Source organism: Populus trichocarpa, chromosome 5 (assembly GCF_000002775.5).
Source record: "Populus trichocarpa isolate Nisqually-1 chromosome 5, P.trichocarpa_v4.1, whole genome shotgun sequence".
NCBI lineage: Eukaryota > Viridiplantae > Streptophyta > Magnoliopsida > Malpighiales > Salicaceae > Populus > Populus trichocarpa.
In genome coordinates, this window is record NC_037289.2 from 24,595,676 (window position 1) to 24,612,986 (window position 17,311).

Genomic DNA, 17,311 nt, shown 5'->3' on the forward strand with positions numbered 1-17,311 from the left:
TGCCACGTGGTAGTTTTCGACTGCTATGATGAGGTCAATTCTGGTGTTGGAAAATGCCTCTCCTCTAGGATTTCAGGGTCTGTGTCATAGATTTCGACCTTGTCAATGAGTACCTTTTTCGGTGATGGGAAGTTGTTTCCAAGAGTGCCGTAGCTAACACCAACAGCAGAAACGTTTTGAAGTGGGCTGAGAATTGCAAGGAGGAGAAGGGCAAGGACAGAGGCAGTAGCCATTTTGGTTCAATTGGGGTACTGGCCTGCTAACTAGTAAGAGAATTTTGCTAGTATACAGGATTTATGCACCAATTTCTGATGGAAAATGACATTGGAATTACTTGTCCTACCTATGTGCTCTATGGATCAACAATTTTAGGTGCCAAATTAAAGGGAAATCTTGAACTGGGAAACAGAGTGATGCAAGAAATTCAAACTCCAGATCAAAAGGTGATTATGAGTGGGCCATTTGTGTTGGGTAGCAAATGATGGAGATAAAATCTGTGGGGGTATCCAATTGTAACTGAAGTCAAACGCATCTTGAATTATTTGGCTCGCATTTACACATGATGTAGGCAATATCACACTGTGCTTGGGGTAGCTTTAGTTCTCGCATATAGGCTATGTTTTGTTGCCGTGCAACCTGTCACTTTACCGATTAGCCTTGGTTTAGAATCTTTATGCTCTCGTGGCTGGTTAAATTCCTGCACCCGAATTTGGATTATTCTAAGATTTTCTTTCATGCTGTGGATTGGAGTTGGTGAATCTAGATCAAACAAGGTTAGAGAAACAGCTGTTTAGTAGAAAAGGTCAAGAATTGTGACTATGGACTCCTAGCTAATCTTCACTCATGCCAGGCTCTACTAACGGGAGCTTGACTACCTCTTGTACGAGTATGACGTGAAAAATTCTAATCTGAGCGCAAAAGATTCCTTATCTTTAAAAACGGATGTCAGCTCGGCACATCCCATTGCTTTCTCTGCAGTATACATATAGCAGAAAAAATTGCATCCCGCAGTTGCACAACACTCGATTAACCTAGTGTGCCAGTGCAAAAATGTGGTAGCCTATTGCTGCCAGAGTGCAGATGGAAAAGATACTGGGAGTCTGAAAAACTGTCCTCCACAATTGAAAAAAATAGTGGAAGCAGAGCAGTCTCGGCTTGGACCTTACAGTACTGGGTTTTTTCAAATAATTGCGTTGACATGATGCAGCAAGAGACTCCTCGTTCGTTTCCTTGAAACCCTCCCAATCCATCCACTTTTGCTGAAAATAAATCGTAAGAGGAGATAGAATTCATCAATTAGCTCCCTCGCCTTTTCACTCTGTTGTTGACTAGACAAACCTATATGAAATCTTCAAAGCCAAGCACAGATATCAACACCATCATGGATCAGGCTGCTCAAATTATTGGCAATATTCAACTCAAGAAAATCTTAGTTCCAACTAGTATGATACGAGGTTAGGAGGTGACATTACATTGCTTTGGAGCCAACTGTGCCTCTTCGGTGGCAAAAGAAAAGAAACTAAAAGATGTTACAATCATGTAAGTTACAATCGACGTGTACAACAGATGACTACAGTTTCTATGTACAAAACCTATGACTATTCTGTTCAGAGGAACCAGACTGAGTTACGGAGGGTGAAAGGAGTAGTTTGCTAGATTATATTGCTGTCTATGTATTTACGGAAAAACTCCTCCTCTTTGCAGTACCTGTAGATCACTTTGTAAACTTCAATCAAGAGTTTTGGAAATCGACGTGAAAAATAACTCTCAAATCCTTCTGGATGTGACCCTAATAATTCCTTAATCTCCTGGGGGAGTTCCCTATAGTGATGTGACTTGTTGCGTATGACCCGTAATAGGTCACGAATGGAGTCAAACTTATAACGCCTGTAGCGGCCAATGTTGTTAATAAATGCAGCTTCCATCTTTTCATCCCATTTCCCATTCAATGCCATTGTTGCAGTGCTTTCTAATGTATCCAAGAGTTCCGATGCATTCTCCCTATCTTCCAGTTCCACTCGATCACTAACATCCTGGAGAAATGAGAGCCTTTTCTCAGAAGTCCAAAACAGGGGATGATTCAACACTTCCTGGGCTTTTGGCCTACAACATATACAAGGAATGCGTTATCACATGAAAATAATACTAACTGCTATTATCATTCATACAGCAAGGCTTCAACAGAAAGTTTTAGAATATAGGACTCTTCAAATTTCAAATAAACAAATAATTTAAGGACCATAAAAACTCTTTTCAGATTGAAAGTGTAGGACAGTCTTACCTCTTCTCTGGGTCGGGATCCAAGAGACAAGTGAAAAGATCCAGAGCTTCTGGTATATTCTCTACTAAGAATAGGTCCTTACGGTCATTGACAATATTGACATCACGTTCAATATTATCGCCAAAAGGATGCTTACCCCCTGTGATACAAAAAAATAGAACACAGCCTAAACTAAACAAGTCTAATGCACGTGTTTGGCGTCCATGAAGTAGTTGTTCAGGTGCTTGCCAGCCTGAGCTCCCATAACCTACAATTAGTGACAACACAGAGAACTAAGGGAACAATTTAGAGCTAAACCTGCCTGCCTCCCTGCTTCATTAGAACATGCAAGCAAAGAGTGACAGTGGGTGAAACCAGCAATGAGTCCATGATGAGTGATAATTATTCAGATACTTAGATCAACAAATAACTAGCATGCTTACCAGTTGGATGCTGGGTCAAGGAAGACATGTCCCCAAGTAGGCGCTTGCTAATGCCCATATCTGAAAGCTTTGCACAGAAAGATTTCTCGCTGATAATCAAAACATTCTGAGGCTTCATGTCCCGATGTACAATTCCAAGTTCATGCAAATGGGCAAGCCCAGAAACCACATCCCTGCAGAAATAAAGAGTTCTTCAAGTTTCGTCCAGTTTCTTTGGTAATTTACTAATTGTTTTAGCTGATTCAAGAGTAGGGGCAGTGATGTCATATATTATAAAGTGCTAATGGTGTTTCTTTTCCCTTCTAAGAAAAGAGAGCGTTATTCAAGGAGTCCAAAACTCTGATCTCTGACCCAATTTAGAATGTCTAAGCAAAACATTATCGTGCAGATTATGCATTTTCTTTAAGCCCTTAACAGAAGTAGTCTGCAAAGAATAAAGCATATGCACTATCCATCTAAGGCAAAACCTTTATTCTTTAATTACTGTTCTTGAAGGGCAGACACGAATGGCATTATTAATCCTCTAACCAATCACCACCTTTAATGCCTATGTAAGGACTGCTAGAAATAAAAAGAAAGGGAATATTAACTGACCTCATTAATTTTAACAACTGTACTGAAGGATAACCGTTGGCCTTCCACAATTCAACATTTCTGTTATGTTCCGGCATTGAATGCAATCGAACCATGTACTCAGGCAAGCGGTTGGAGTCCATATCCTTGGATGGTATTTGATTTTGGAAAGATTCAGAATTAACATAAATTAAGTCATTTAAGCTGCAGGTGCAGCGCTCCAACGCAAGATAAACAAAATCTTGATCATACTCCACCCCGTACCATCTAACAATATTTGGATGTTGATCAGAGGCAATAAGGTTCTGAATCTCTTTCAAAGCCACATCATGATGAGATTGCACCAGGCGCTTCACAGCCACATGACGCCCATCATAAATTCCCTCAAGCACAACTGTACCATTACTACCCTTAGCAATTTCTTTGTTGGAAACTAACAACTTGCCAATTCTACGACCATCTACTCGACCATCAACATGATCAGTAAAAGTCAATAACAATTTCCTTTCATCTCTTTCAACACGTGTAAGTTCATTGATTTCTCCAACCTTACTCTGAAGAGACAAATATTTCTGATTTTTCAGATTATTGGGATTACTCTTGTTGTTTCCTGATCTCCGATTTTTCTTCTTTTTTGGCATCCCAGATCGGGGTTGAAGTTCCTCAATAGGTTTATTCAACTTGCCCTGTTTTCTGGATGCTAAAAATTTGTAAAAGATGAACCCCATAATTGACAAAACAGCTGTAATAAAAGGCCATACATGAGACTTTGCTATATTTTCAGAAGATGGGGTTATAGCATTCACTGTGCCACTGTTTCCACTAAAAGGAGCCAATATCCCAGGGTTTTTCCCCTCAGATGAGGGCAATGCAAGCACAGGTATGTCTCCACTGGTGGGAAGAGCCGGCTGAAATCTAGGAACATGTCCAAAAGGAGGTTTGTTATATGGAACAGGAAGAAAGTTAGCTCCACCTCCTAGATGAGTAATTGCTAGTTTATCAAATTCAAACATGCCGTGGTCACGAATTCGGAGGGCAACTGTCTTCTTCTGACAAGGCAATTGCCATTCAGTCTCATCTGTGTCCTCATTGGCATTCGGAGGCACCCCATCAAAAGAACTCTGAATCCCCTGACACCGGAATTCACCCTCAATATCTGCAAATGCCACATTCCATAATATCTCAGAAGAGTTTGGAGAATAGTGTTGCAGCACATAATCTGTCCTTGTGATGTAAACCAGATGCTTAAATGCTCCCAGATCAACATCACCAGATTCTACCAATTCTCCAGCATCTTTCGACAACATAACAGCATTCCCTTCAAAAACTTGAACCCCTACTTTCGAAGCAGAATTATCAAACTTATATGTGCGAACAACCCTTCCAGTCTTAGCATCAACAAGAAAAGCAGTAGTTTTTTTCAACCCCAACGTAATTTCTCCATCATCAGATATATGTGGCGTCATTCTAATATATTCATCAGCACTCAGTGAGAGTTTTCGCTGCACAAAAAGCAGTTACAGCAAATTAAGTAACAAAACCACTCATTCAGCAATGCAGCAGACCACTCAACAGACATTCATATCTTTCCATAAAAAACCCATGTCATAATTAACAATTAGCAAACTAAATCCTCGAAAAACTAAAGCCTAAAGCATCAATAAAATACAAGGTTAGGTTCGCATTACCAATTTTCCAAAGCGCTGGCTATGCACATAAAGTTCCCAATCATCTCCACAATCAATATAATACAAGTCCTTACTAAGCTCAGAACCATTATGCCTATCATCATCACTGCTAACTCTAGCTTGATAAGAAGAATAAATAGGCGATCCCGTCGGAAAAGACCATCGAGTTTTCCTTAAATTAGTATCCACCAAATGCACTGTCCCATCCAAAGCAGCCACAATCGCTACATCTTGTTGCCTACTACATCAAAATGAGTTAGATTTTAATAAAAAATTCAAAAAAATAACATAAAACCCATATGATCTGAGATTTACATACGGTGTTGGCGGCAGCAGAGGATCGAATAGTTTGGTGATCTGATTACTCTGATCAGAGAGGCAAAATTGAGAGATCAGCGGTGACAAGATCAGAAGTATCAGTAGAAGAAATATCAAAGAGCGCTTCATCACTGCATTTGGGAATTTCGAACTCGATTTTTAGCTCGTGAATTGGGATTTTATTAGGTTTCTCTAATTTGGGGATTTTTTTTATACGGAGAGAGAGAGGCAGATGGACAGGATGATTTCATTTTTACTCGCGGCGGCGAGGATTTACAAGTATTTAATAGTTGGCGCTGGTAGTGATTATTAGGTGTAGAGCGGACTACGAGCTTATGGTGAACTTATCCATTATAAAGAAAATTATGTAATTTATCAAGGAATATATTCACACACAAAAAGACCATAAAAATGTTTCCAATAAATTGATTATTCAAAAAATAAAATAAAATCAATCTACATTTTAGAGCAATTTCATTCAATCAATTTTTAATTTTTTTTCACTAATTTAATTCAAACTCGCTTTAAATCAATAAATTATTAAGTTTACTAGCCAAATTAATTGAAATTTTAATTATAACTGGGAATCGATGATGATGCTATGTAATTAAATTTTTTTAAAAGAGAAATACTATGTAAAAATGTCACAAGAATTCTGTAACCTTGTGGATTCCAAGCGCGCTTAAAGAATCATCATGGACGTTGAGCAAAATAATTAGTGAATACACATGGTGTGTGAATACTGCAAACTGCAAACTAGGATGCGTGTGCTTGTGATTTGAAGCTGAACTTGAGTTTCTTGTTTTAGGCTCGGCAAGAATACGAGTAAACTTGAATCCTGCTAATTTCATGCCACTAAACTGGATCAAACACTCTTTCTACTTCAAAAAAAAAGAGAGAACTCTTCTCCCTTGATATTGAAGGGGTTATGGGAGAGAAAGAAAACGGTAATGGCTAGGAAGTACTCTTGCCCTCCCTAACAGATGATGCAGGGAATGATCTTCTGACAAGGAGGGCAAAGTAAATGCATAATGATGGATGAGAAGATCTGGGACGGCTAGATAGTGATCGTCCAAAGTCACTTGGGCTGCTTAATCCTCCATGCATGTGGTTTGTTTCCCTAAATTAGAAATTCAGTAAAGAAGAAGGAACTCTCAAGTGATTTGTTTTTCTTTAACAGAGATGGTCGTAACATTATCACAAGCATTGTTTTTGAAGTGGAAGCTTCAGGCTTGGAGTTTGAATAGCATTATTAACATGCTAATATTTGACAAATGTGTTCCTCATCATCGGATGTCAATACAAGATCACCATTTGGTTAGTACAAAGACTAACAAACCTTGGTACGAAACAAAAAAGAAAAAAGAGCAATCGTCTAAGCTTCATAAACTTTGCACTCCTCATCAGCTGGGTTTGTCTTGCAGAAATCCTCCAATGGGTCTCCACTTCCTGCTGCAGCCACTCCTGGCCACTTGTTGGCTACAAGATGTGCTAAATCAACGACCCTTTGGCTGAAAACAGAAATCATATCATTATAGTTAGGATACTCTTGCTAGTTTATAAAGGATCCAAGTGTTGATGTAAATTCTGTTCTAGGCAAGCTGGATATAGGATTGTATGCTTAATATTTAACTTCATGATGCCAAATGAGAATTATGGTGAGTGTCAAGTTAGTTCAGGATTCTGACCTGTATCCCCATTCATTGTCATACCAGGCGACAACCTTGATCATATCATCTCCCATGACCATGGTCAATGAAGAGTCAATGGTTGAAGAAACATCAGAGCATCGGAAGTCAACAGACACAAGAGGAACATCACACACATCCAATACACCCTTCAATGGTCCCTCAGCCGCCTTTCTGAAGGCTCCATTGACATCTTCTGCTGTAATGCCCTTCTTCTCAACATTCACAACAAGGTCAACAACTGAAACATTGGGTGTCGGGACACGCAGTGCGATGCCATTGAGCTTGCCCTTGAGCTGAGGCAGCACAAGAGATACAGCTTTGGCTGCACCAGTGCTTGTTGGGACTATGTTCAATGCTGCAGCCCTGGCTCTCCTCAAGTCACGGTGTGAAGCATCCAAGAGCCTCTGGTTAGTACAAAAAATTAATCTTTCATAGTTTCAATGTCAAACTAAGTAGGTTATAACACTATATCAGCAGAGCACTGAATTCTTAACGGTTACCTGATCTCCAGTGTAGGAGTGAGTTGTTGTCATTGTTCCCTTGACAATGCCTGCCAAAATAATCACACAATTACTCAAGTTTCCCTCATATGCATCTAGATATTTAACACTGATTATGAATGAATTCATACCGAATTCCTCATCCATGACCTTCACAAAGGGAGCCAGACAATTTGTGGTGCAAGAAGCATTACTGCAAACAGTAGAATTTTATCAACTTACAATTTATCATATGCAGTCCAATGAATAATCAAGAATAATAGGGGTACTTGCTTTTTTGCACGCAGAATTATTTAAAATACCAACCTTATAATGTTGGCAACCTCATGGTCGTAGTCCTTTTCGTTAACACCAACAACATAGGTTGGGATATCGGCGCCTTTGGCTGGAGCAGTGATGATAACTTTCGTGGCACCAGCTTGAATATGTTTCCCAGCACCAGGGCCATCCACAAAAACTCCGGTTCCCTGCATAATTCAGTTCAACAATATGATTATCTTACAAAGAATTGCCACAAAACTTACAAGTCCACTTCAGAAGGGAGAGAATTGAGAGCACAGCTTACCTCGATAACAATGTCTATTCCGAGCTCAGCCCATGGAAGCTTAAGAGGGTCTCTGTTGGAAACAACCTTAATGGGCTTGCCATCAACACTGATGGTCTCGTTGTCCACAATTTTCACCTCTGCTTTGAAAGTTCCAAGCATTGAATCATATTTCAACAAGTGGGAAGCCTGTTTGTTGCACAAGATTCTTAGTTGATTTCTCAATTAATTAATGAAAGTTAATTCTCCAAAATTTAGACAATTAAGATATATACAGTAGTTTGCTTACGTTCTTGACACCACCGCTGTCATTGACAACAATTACATCAAGGGGAGAGTCTTTGCGACCATGCCAGCATCGCAGGAAGTTCCTGCCAATGCGTCCAAATCCGTTGATAGCCACCTTTAATTTGGCCACAGTTTCTGCCCTAACAGGAGTTGACACTGCAACCTAATTTTAGAGAAAACATCCAGTACAAAATTAATCAAGTATATGGTACGCTGGAGATACATAAAGCTCTACTTCCAAATACTAAGTTTATCGCTAAAATAAAGCAATCAAAATAGTCAAGCTGTAGCCTCATATTATCAGCATGTCACCTTTACAGGAGAGATTTCAAGTTCAAATTTCCCTCCCCAAGCTATCACACTATCAAGAAGATATAATCATGCACAATTATACAACTGCAATGAAGAATTTTCAGGTGGAACTACATATTGTTAAAGCAAAATATAATTACAAGGTATGTTCTAATGATCATTGAAAGGAATGTTAAGAAAGCTAGCAGGCATAGTTTAGCAAACCTTGGGAGCAAGTTGGGAAGCCACCACATCAAAGAAGGATCCCTCACTAGCGTTCTTGGCATAGGTTACACATGAACTGGCTCGAAGCCCAGAAAACTCAGCCACTTCTAGCCTCTGCATATCCAAATATATTCAAAATATCACATAGAAGAGAGCAACATAGAGCACTTGCTAGGATGCACTGTGTATGTAAAAGCATAGAGAGAGAGAGAGAGAGAGAGAGAGAGAGAGAAACCTTTAAGGAGCTTTGAGTGGGGAAAGAGTGGTTGATCTTGGAGGGAAGTCTTGTATTGGCAGGGATTCTTGAAGAGGCAAGAGCTGCGTGGGTAGCCATGGCTGCAACTAAAGCTAAAGAGAGCCACTTCTTGGCTATATATAGTTCAACTCGTTTTATCAGTTATTCTCATTTTACAATTCCTTGATATTTTTTCCAATTTTTTTTAAAAAATTATGGCCGCAACTTAGTTGAAAGAACGAGTGGTGAGAATGGTGCATGAGGATGTATGGGATAAGATGATAATTGAGCTTGTAATGTGAGAGTCTCGACCACAGATTGTGCACCCTTTTGTATTTCCTTGGCTGCTCTCTTCACAGTTGTAAAATCAGACCCTTTAATTGCAAAGGTATTAAACCCGTCATGTGATTCATGCAGTCCAAAACTTGGGTTATAAGTTAGCTAAAACTATATCCTTTCGATATTTAAAATAAAAAGTTGAAATGACTTGGTTTTAAAAAATAATAATTAAAGACCGATTAATCAAGGTTTAAAAATATTAAACACGTCATATAATCTGGTTTCAAAACTGGTTTAGAAAGGTTTCGAGTCAAATAGATCCTGAATTGACCCAGACTGGGTTTAATACAACTGCTTGATAGCCACTAATTTGCTGAGTGAGAAATGCTGTGTACCTCGTGGGCCACATGATGAGTAGAAATGGCCCACATTCAGGCTCCCATCCAGTAGATCTTTCCTGGGAATTTTTCTGGTTAATAGGGAAAGTCACTCTGCATGGTGGAGAACACTGGGAAATATAAAATATCTATGTGGATTAAGGTCAGAAAGGAAGAACAACTGCATGGACGTCTCAAATAGAGGTTCCTATTTAGGAGTTTTCTGAGGCAGGGATTAGTCTATGCAATATTTTCAGAAAAACAATATGAAAGGAAACAAATCATTTGACTTGATGTAGCAATCATTAGTAGCATAGAGCCCAGGTCTTCGGAGAGTAAACAGCTCATATCATTTAGTATTATGGGAGACCTGCCTAGCAAAAATGGCAACGCCAGTCCTTGACAGGAGGAGGGGACTGAAGAAGGCACCGCAGAGTGCAGATTATTTTCCTCTGCTTCATATGCTGTCAAGCAATCCATATGTTGGTTGCTTGATCACTCCACAAATTTAGCAACATGACTGACTCACAGTCTGAAATCAAATCACGCAGGTTTCGTATCATACAAAGAGTGCCCAAATTTTTCTAAAGTACTGAATATAACCTCGCCGAAGAACATGTTAACTATCAAGCATTTTTGAAAAAAAAAATTCCCAGGACATGAGGAATTTGGCTCAAGGATAGGCTATAGAATCCAGTGTGACCCCTGGGCACATAACATTGGAGAGTTCTAGTTATAGCAGCACAACTGTAGTGAAAAAAACAGCTCCTCATATAACGAAATAAAAAAGCTGGAATGTTACTGTATATAACTCGAGTACAATACTTGATCAGCGTAATCTAACTGAACCGATCACGCAAAATTACATGTACCCACACCAGGCGCCGTCACAGTGGAACTGTTCATTGAAAAGAAGAGAACAAAGAAAGATCAGCTCAACTGCTATTAATTATCAGTATGGAAATTACTGGTAGTGGAGACCAGGTAGACTGTCGCGTAGACAGAGGTAGCTCATATGGCAGCTTCAATGTCATCAGAATGCACACTTGCTCCATTTGGGGCATCTTCTGATCGGAGTTGAGAGGAAACATCATCAATGGCCGAGTTCAGTTGTTCAATCTTCTCAGCTAATATTTTTCGAGTTTTCTGGAAATCAAGAAATTACAAACACTGTCTGTCATTATGCTGATCATAAAATGTCAGGCACGCAACGCACTCAATGTGATGGTGCCAAGGAATCAATTACGCATTGTATGTCAAACCAGAGACAAAAGCAAAAATAATCAAACTCCTAAGGAATCTAATCTTCATAACTATTTTGGGACAATGATCAGCAAATGCTATGACATGGCAGCAATGAGCTGAAAAGTAAATTTTCCGGGACAACGATCAACAAATACTTTCATAGAGTAGCAACGACTTGAAAGGTAAATAGGAAGTGAGTCCGGATCCCAAAGATCATTAATGAATAAAGAAACGGGGATAGCAAAAAGCGATATAAAAGAACCGAAAAATCACAAGGCAAGGTTGAATCTAAAGTGTTAAAATGCCAAAAATTGATTACGAACAGAGAGAATCAAGAACTAAAGCACACCTCCAGAGCTTTTTCTTCATCATAGATGAATTTGGGTAGCTTCCTCATAAGATCCTTCCGGTCAGTGCCAGCTAATGCCTTGCTGATCTATACAGAAGCATAAGAAACAAGATTCACTTGCAAAATGACTTGTAAAATTCTCTTCAACTATGCTATAAGAAGCACACACCGCTTAGTTGAAAGAGATAAGAAAAATATGGAAAAAATTAACAAGACCTGAGGAGCATATACACATCCAAGAGCACCAACTATAAGTCCTCCCAAAACAAAGCCACCAACAAAAATGCTTGCATTGCTTGGCCTTCTTCCTCCATCACTGTGAAAACACAGGCAAACAAGCAATTCTCAGCTAAATTTATAGTAATTCTTCTATTTCCATCAAAGCAATTGTACGGTACCTATAAGCAGCATTAGCAGCAGCTTGGACTGTGAGTGAGCTTCTGGTTATGGAGTTAGTTATTCGCAGTTTTCCAGGACCACCACTCAAGGCGCGTTTGTCCAACGGCTTTATAGAAGAAGAAGAAGACAACGCTAACAGAGATAAATAAATAATATAATCAATATTTCATTTACAAATGCTGTGTGCCAAACAAAGGAAGCCATGGGAATATCTAGCCACCTCGAATAAACCTAATTATACAGAAAATTGAATTGAAGTAAGCGAAAAATGAAGACTACAAACCTGGAGATAGGTGGAGTCCTTGAGGATTTCTGGTTAGAATTAAAGGATTCCAAAGAATAGCAGTAGCAGCAGCCATTGTTGTTGATGTTTCTCTTGAAGCTCCAAAAGAAGAAGATGATGAAGAAGAAATTGAAGTGCAGGAGCAGGTGATGGTTTGATTTTGACTCCGCTCGATGATATCTAAGCTTCTTCTTCGTTTATCACGACGACTCCCGTGATTTGTAGCTAGAGGAGTTACTTTTTAACACCAGCCAATATGATGATGATGATGGCCTTGCGCTTACCACACCGTTGGATTATTTCATGGTATTTAGAAAATTGAAATGCCGTTTTTTCTTAAGCTTAATATCGTTTTGAGTTCCTCGATGACATGGCGTTTGGCTTGGGATCCGGAGACAAGGACTCTTTTTTTGGGTAGTAAATTAGCTTGTCAAAATTAGTTAATTAATTAATTCATGTAGTATCACATATAATTAAGTTATAATAACAATAATTATCAATAGATAAAATCATCAACTCTTATACTAACATTATAGAATATTCTAATATGATTATTAGGGGTGATCATTTTCAGTTCGGTTCGGTTTTTATATAAAAAAATAACCAAACCAATTTTTTTTAAAAAAAAAACCAAAACCGGTTTTGGTTCAGTTTTTTTGGCAAAAACCGGTTCAAACCGGTTTTGGCTCGGTTTTTTCTGGTTTTGGCTCGGTTTTTTCTAGTTTGGGTTCGTTTTGTTTTTTCAGTTTTAGGCTTATAAAACTGAAACCGAACCGAACCGGTTGGATTTTTCAAAATTTTAATCGGTTTAATCTGTTTTTTTCACGGTTCAGTTTTTTCAGTTATTTTTTTTCCAATTTTCTAGGTTTAATCGGTTTTTCAGTTTTTTTGCTCACCCCTAATAACTATTATGTAAATCTACAGCACAGTTGAAAATTAAAAGATTGTAATTTTTTCATGTTCATAATGTTACATAAATTTTTATTAACTCACAATTAACAAACTTGAAACAAACGATCAATTAGTGTGTAAAGTCGACTTAAGATAAATAAGAGCCTTGAACAAAATTATAAATGCAGCATTTTAAAATACTTTTTTATTATTTTTATGTATATTTGATAATTAAAGCCTTTAGCAATTTCATTTCATGCTTGAGGCTTTTTGTTTAATGGATGTAATCTTTATTTTATAAAATATAATTGACAAATATATCTTACTTATTCTTGAGTTTTTGTTGTTGTTGTTAAGTGGAGGCTTTAAACCATTAGCATGTCATGTAAACTAAAACTAATCTTATTATTTTTATCTTTTTTATTATTCATCGTATATTCATCAAGATCATTACCATCTAAATGATTATTAATGCTGTTAGTAGTACCAACATCAATATTATAAATATTAGTGCTATGATCAATACCAACATCAATATTGTTAACATTATTTAACTTGAAACTCCTTAAATATTCTGGTTTCTTATTGATTTGAATCTTCAAATCATGCTTCTTAATGAGTGAATCTCTAGATTTTGTTATTAATTTATATCCATTCTACAACACTTCCCATATATGTCAACAAGTGATGTAAAAGATAATTTAAAAAAATTGAGTCAATTTTTTTTCTCAAGTAATTATTATAAATAATTTTAAAAAACTTATCACTTGAAAAATGATGAACTCCATTTTCTATTTTTAAAATTCATACTTTAAAATTAGTATTCAAGAAAACTAAATACACTAAGTGCATATAAAAATATATTTTTAAAATGTAAAAAAATAGTCATTATTAAATAAAAAGGTAATTGTTAATAATATATAATGGGTAACAAATTGTAGGATACGGTAGTCAACATTTATGTGTGGGATCATACAATCATAATTTCTGAATATGTAATTAACCCAATAAGATACTCTCAATCTAATAAATTAGATACTCAACTGGTACAAATTTAGGTGTTAATAATTCTTTAAATTAATTTTTTAATGTTTTTATATTATTTTGATGTGTTAATATTAAAAATAATATTTTTAAAAAATATTATTGTAATATATTTCTAAACAAAAAATATTTTAGAAAATAACTACCGCCAAACACTATCTACATCCTTCAAAACAAAGGTAATTAACAACATTTTGTTTAAAAAAATAAGGCAGAAATGTTTTACATGAAAATGTAAAAAAAAGTAAAATCATGATTTCAATTGATTTTACTCCATTTCAATTTGATTTTATTAGTATTCAAGTTTTTAAAATGTTTTTTTACAATAAATACGTAAAATCATATAGTTTTACAAGTCAATTTGTGATTTTAAGAAAAAGATTTGGACTGGGGACCTAATTGATAATATCTGATACATTGAGTACCCAATTGAGGAAAAAGAATCCTCAACTGACCTAATTGTTAACTAGTGTATAATTAAGTTGGAGGCATATACGAGGGTGTCCTTTTCTTATCCCCTTTTTCCTCCACGTTTCATCCTTCAACACACGCGCGCGCGCGCGCACAACATAAATCCTATGTTGAGAAACCCACAAACACAGAGCAAGAAGGCACCGTCTCGATAATCCATATGCTGATAACGATTAAAATCACAAAAAAGGCATGGATATTTGTTTTAATTAGTGGGTTGGTTTGATGATCAATATATATTATAACGCAATTATAATATTATTTTTTAGTTTATTTTATGCAATACTTTCTTTATTAAACAAATATTTAATGATATTTGCCTTGTAAATACACCTACGAGAATGGTTTTGATCAACCTTACTCTCTTTGACTTATATACCCGGCTCATATCAAGGATTGACGGAACTCTAAATGACCAGCTAATATTTTCTGCAGCTTCATGCAATAAAAACAGAGGGGTATATGACAAGTTTTATTACACAAATTAACAACGCGTTATTGTTGGGAAATTTTTAAGATAAATTCACAACCATTGCCTTCCATCTACCTCATTGGTCTTCAGGTTCCATAAATTTGACTAAGAATTATTGCAAGCTTGCCTATTCTCACTTGTTAGCAAGTGTCTGAATCAAGTAAAACATTTATAGCACCATGGCAGCTGGTTCTTATGGAGACAAGACCCTGCAAAACACACCTACATGGGCTGTGGCGGCAGTTTGTGCAGTGTTTGTGATCATATCTGTTCTAATAGATCATTCCATTCATTCGTTAGGAAAGGTGGGTTATTCTTGATTTGACTTAAGAATCCATGCATAACTCTAAATTAGCTTGTGTAATGATGCACATTGCAGTGGTTCCAAAAACGTCAAAAGAAGGCCATGAGTGAAGCTTTGGAGAAGATTAAAGCTGGTAATTAAGTCTTTTTAATCACTACGTACAGCAGAGGAACAACATTTTTTAAGAAATTTTTGGTGACAAGTGTTTAGATGCATCCCATTATTATTAAACAAGTGCTTCTTTAGTTAGATTTGATGAATCTATTATTTTCATCACAGAGCTAATGCTACTAGGCTTCATATCCTTGCTGCTTACTGTGGGTACAAGAGCTATCTTGAAGATATGCATCCCTGAAAAATATGAAAAAATTATGCTCCCCTGCAAAAATGCTTACGGCCTGGACAAGTATGAAGATAAAAGTGGTGGTAAAGGAGGTGAAGGGGGATATAATAAGAGGAAGCTACTTTCATTTGCCGGAAATGTAGCAATACACCGAGTTTTGGCAGCAGCTGGTGGTGATGGTGGCGACTATTGCTCCAAGGTAATCAACAAAACCAACTTCTTTCAATTGATAAGGATTAATCAATATGGTAGAGGTGGGAATCTGATAAATCCTTTTTCTCTTGATGTGGTTATAGGGTAAAGTGTCTTTGATTTCGCAAACAGGAGTGCACCAATTGCACATATTTCTATTTGTTCTTGCCATTTTTCATGTTCTGTACAGTGTCATTACTATGGCGCTAGGGCAAGCAAAAGTAAGTTCCAATTCCATAACAAGCTCCCCATGCAAATTTGTTTTTTGTATAAGCTATACAATGAGTCTACAAGAAAGATCAGTAGTTTTATATATATATAAAGCTTAATTGAGCTTAAAACCCTAGCTAGCAAGCCATGCATCTAGAATTCATGCTAGGCGTGCCTGACGATGATCTGTTTAACTGGGTTTGTTGATCAGATGAAGAAATGGAAGGCTTGGGAATTAGAGACTTCGTCCCTAGAGTACCAATTTTCAAACGGTAAATATTCTTATTTTCTTTTGGTAAATAGTTTTCAATTTTGTTACGCATTGAGTAAGTTTATTTTTAAACCATACATTATCGATAATTAAGTTACATGTTAAAAGATTGTGTTGTGTTCATCATGAATATCAAGGATTTTATATTTTAAAAAATATTTATTTATTTGCAATTTTTTATACCAATATATTAGATATATTATTTAATTAATGCATAATTTTAAATACACGAGTTTTAAAATATTTTATGTCTGGAATGACAGTTAGGCAATTACTGTTAAATAATACCCAACTACTCGCTTTGTAAACTTTTTTATAAAAGTTATACTTTTAATTGAATGATTAAGTCTATTTCTTTTTAAAACCTTGTTTAGAATTAATCACTATGTCGGGTAAGATTTAATAACACTATCCGCGATCATTTATGAATATTTTATAGATTTTGCTTGCCCAGCACATTTTAGATTTTATTAGTCTTGTTGAACAATTTTCAGACTCAGCAAGATTTAGACTGGTTCACCAGACCTCCTTTGTAAAGCGTCACTCTGGCATCGCCACAGCACCAGGGATCAAATGGGTTGTAAGCTTATAACATTCCTTTCCTTGATTACTCTCTTTTTTAAAAAAAATAATAATTCCCAAGTGGTCCAAGTTGAATTATGTGTGCCATTAGTAAATTATTCTTTAGTCCCTGTTTTTTGATTGAGATTATAGCTTAGCCCTTCATGTTTGAAAACTTATAATTTAGTCTCTTCACTTTTGATAACAATTATCTTCTTACAAAACATCTTCTGTTTTTCCTTAATCCCAAACGTATCAATTGATGATTTAAGAAAAACATACAAAATAATTAGATTTTAGAGAAAAAATGAGATACCGATATTCGACTTCTTAAAAGGTGTTGGACGAACTTCAGTCAAGGGATTAAATTATAGGTTTTAAAACATGGAGGACCAAGTTATAACCGTGTTTAAACTTAAGGACTAAAGAATAATTTACTCTAATTTGTCACTGAACTAAAAAATCTAGTTCTTGAATTTACGCTTTAATGGGGGTGGTCCATATTCATCACGATGTTAATATTTATATGGCAGGTTGCATTATTTAGGCTATTCACTGGTTCAG

At 36.5% G+C, this 17,311-nt stretch overlaps 4 protein-coding genes across 5 annotated transcripts in view; 1 reads left to right on the forward strand and 3 right to left on the reverse strand.

Moving 5' to 3' along the window:
• Positions 1–1,418: 1,418 nt before the first annotated feature.
• Positions 1,419–5,545, reverse strand: LOC7494711 (serine/threonine-protein kinase/endoribonuclease IRE1b). 2 transcript variants are annotated; one of them, XM_002307769.4, is made up of 6 exons: positions 5,284–5,545; positions 4,965–5,202; positions 3,298–4,778; positions 2,704–2,876; positions 2,282–2,528; positions 1,419–2,103 (listed from the first exon to the last, which is right to left on the reverse strand). In XM_002307769.4, the coding sequence occupies exons 1-6, from the start codon at positions 5,409–5,411 to the stop codon at positions 1,653–1,655; spliced, it is 2,718 nt and encodes a 905-aa protein (XP_002307805.2). In that variant the 5' UTR covers positions 5,412–5,545; the 3' UTR covers positions 1,419–1,652. The 2 variants fall into 2 exon arrangements, with proteins under 2 accessions (XP_002307805.2, XP_024457790.1); XM_024602022.2 differs by having other exon boundaries at positions 4,965–5,205.
• A 969-nt stretch (positions 5,546–6,514) lies between these two features.
• Positions 6,515–9,225, reverse strand: LOC7494712 (glyceraldehyde-3-phosphate dehydrogenase B, chloroplastic). Its single transcript, XM_002307770.3, has 9 exons — positions 9,057–9,225; positions 8,822–8,935; positions 8,307–8,468; positions 8,039–8,206; positions 7,780–7,940; positions 7,605–7,666; positions 7,474–7,523; positions 6,971–7,377; positions 6,515–6,793 (listed from the first exon to the last, which is right to left on the reverse strand). Exons 1-9 carry the CDS (start codon positions 9,153–9,155, stop codon positions 6,658–6,660), a joined length of 1,359 nt encoding a protein of 452 aa, XP_002307806.1. The 5' UTR covers positions 9,156–9,225; the 3' UTR covers positions 6,515–6,657.
• A 1,240-nt stretch (positions 9,226–10,465) lies between these two features.
• Positions 10,466–12,295, reverse strand: LOC7494713 (uncharacterized). Its single transcript, XM_002307771.4, has 5 exons — positions 11,989–12,295; positions 11,705–11,837; positions 11,523–11,622; positions 11,307–11,393; positions 10,466–10,858 (listed from the first exon to the last, which is right to left on the reverse strand). Exons 1-5 carry the CDS (start codon positions 12,062–12,064, stop codon positions 10,724–10,726), a joined length of 531 nt encoding a protein of 176 aa, XP_002307807.1. The 5' UTR covers positions 12,065–12,295; the 3' UTR covers positions 10,466–10,723.
• Positions 12,296–15,045: 2,750 nt separating this feature from the next.
• LOC7494714 (MLO protein homolog 1) overlaps positions 15,046–17,311 on the forward strand; it is a 4,130-nt gene continuing 1,864 nt past the window's right edge. Inside the window, exons 1-7 of the mRNA XM_002306953.3 lie at positions 15,046–15,171; positions 15,246–15,303; positions 15,450–15,712; positions 15,810–15,926; positions 16,127–16,187; positions 16,681–16,766; positions 17,281–17,311. The exon at positions 17,281–17,311 is cut by the window's right edge and continues 44 nt beyond it. Of these exons, the coding sequence (XP_002306989.1) occupies positions 15,046–15,171; positions 15,246–15,303; positions 15,450–15,712; positions 15,810–15,926; positions 16,127–16,187; positions 16,681–16,766; positions 17,281–17,311 (742 nt within the window). The remainder of the gene's footprint in view (positions 15,172–15,245; positions 15,304–15,449; positions 15,713–15,809; positions 15,927–16,126; positions 16,188–16,680; positions 16,767–17,280) is intronic.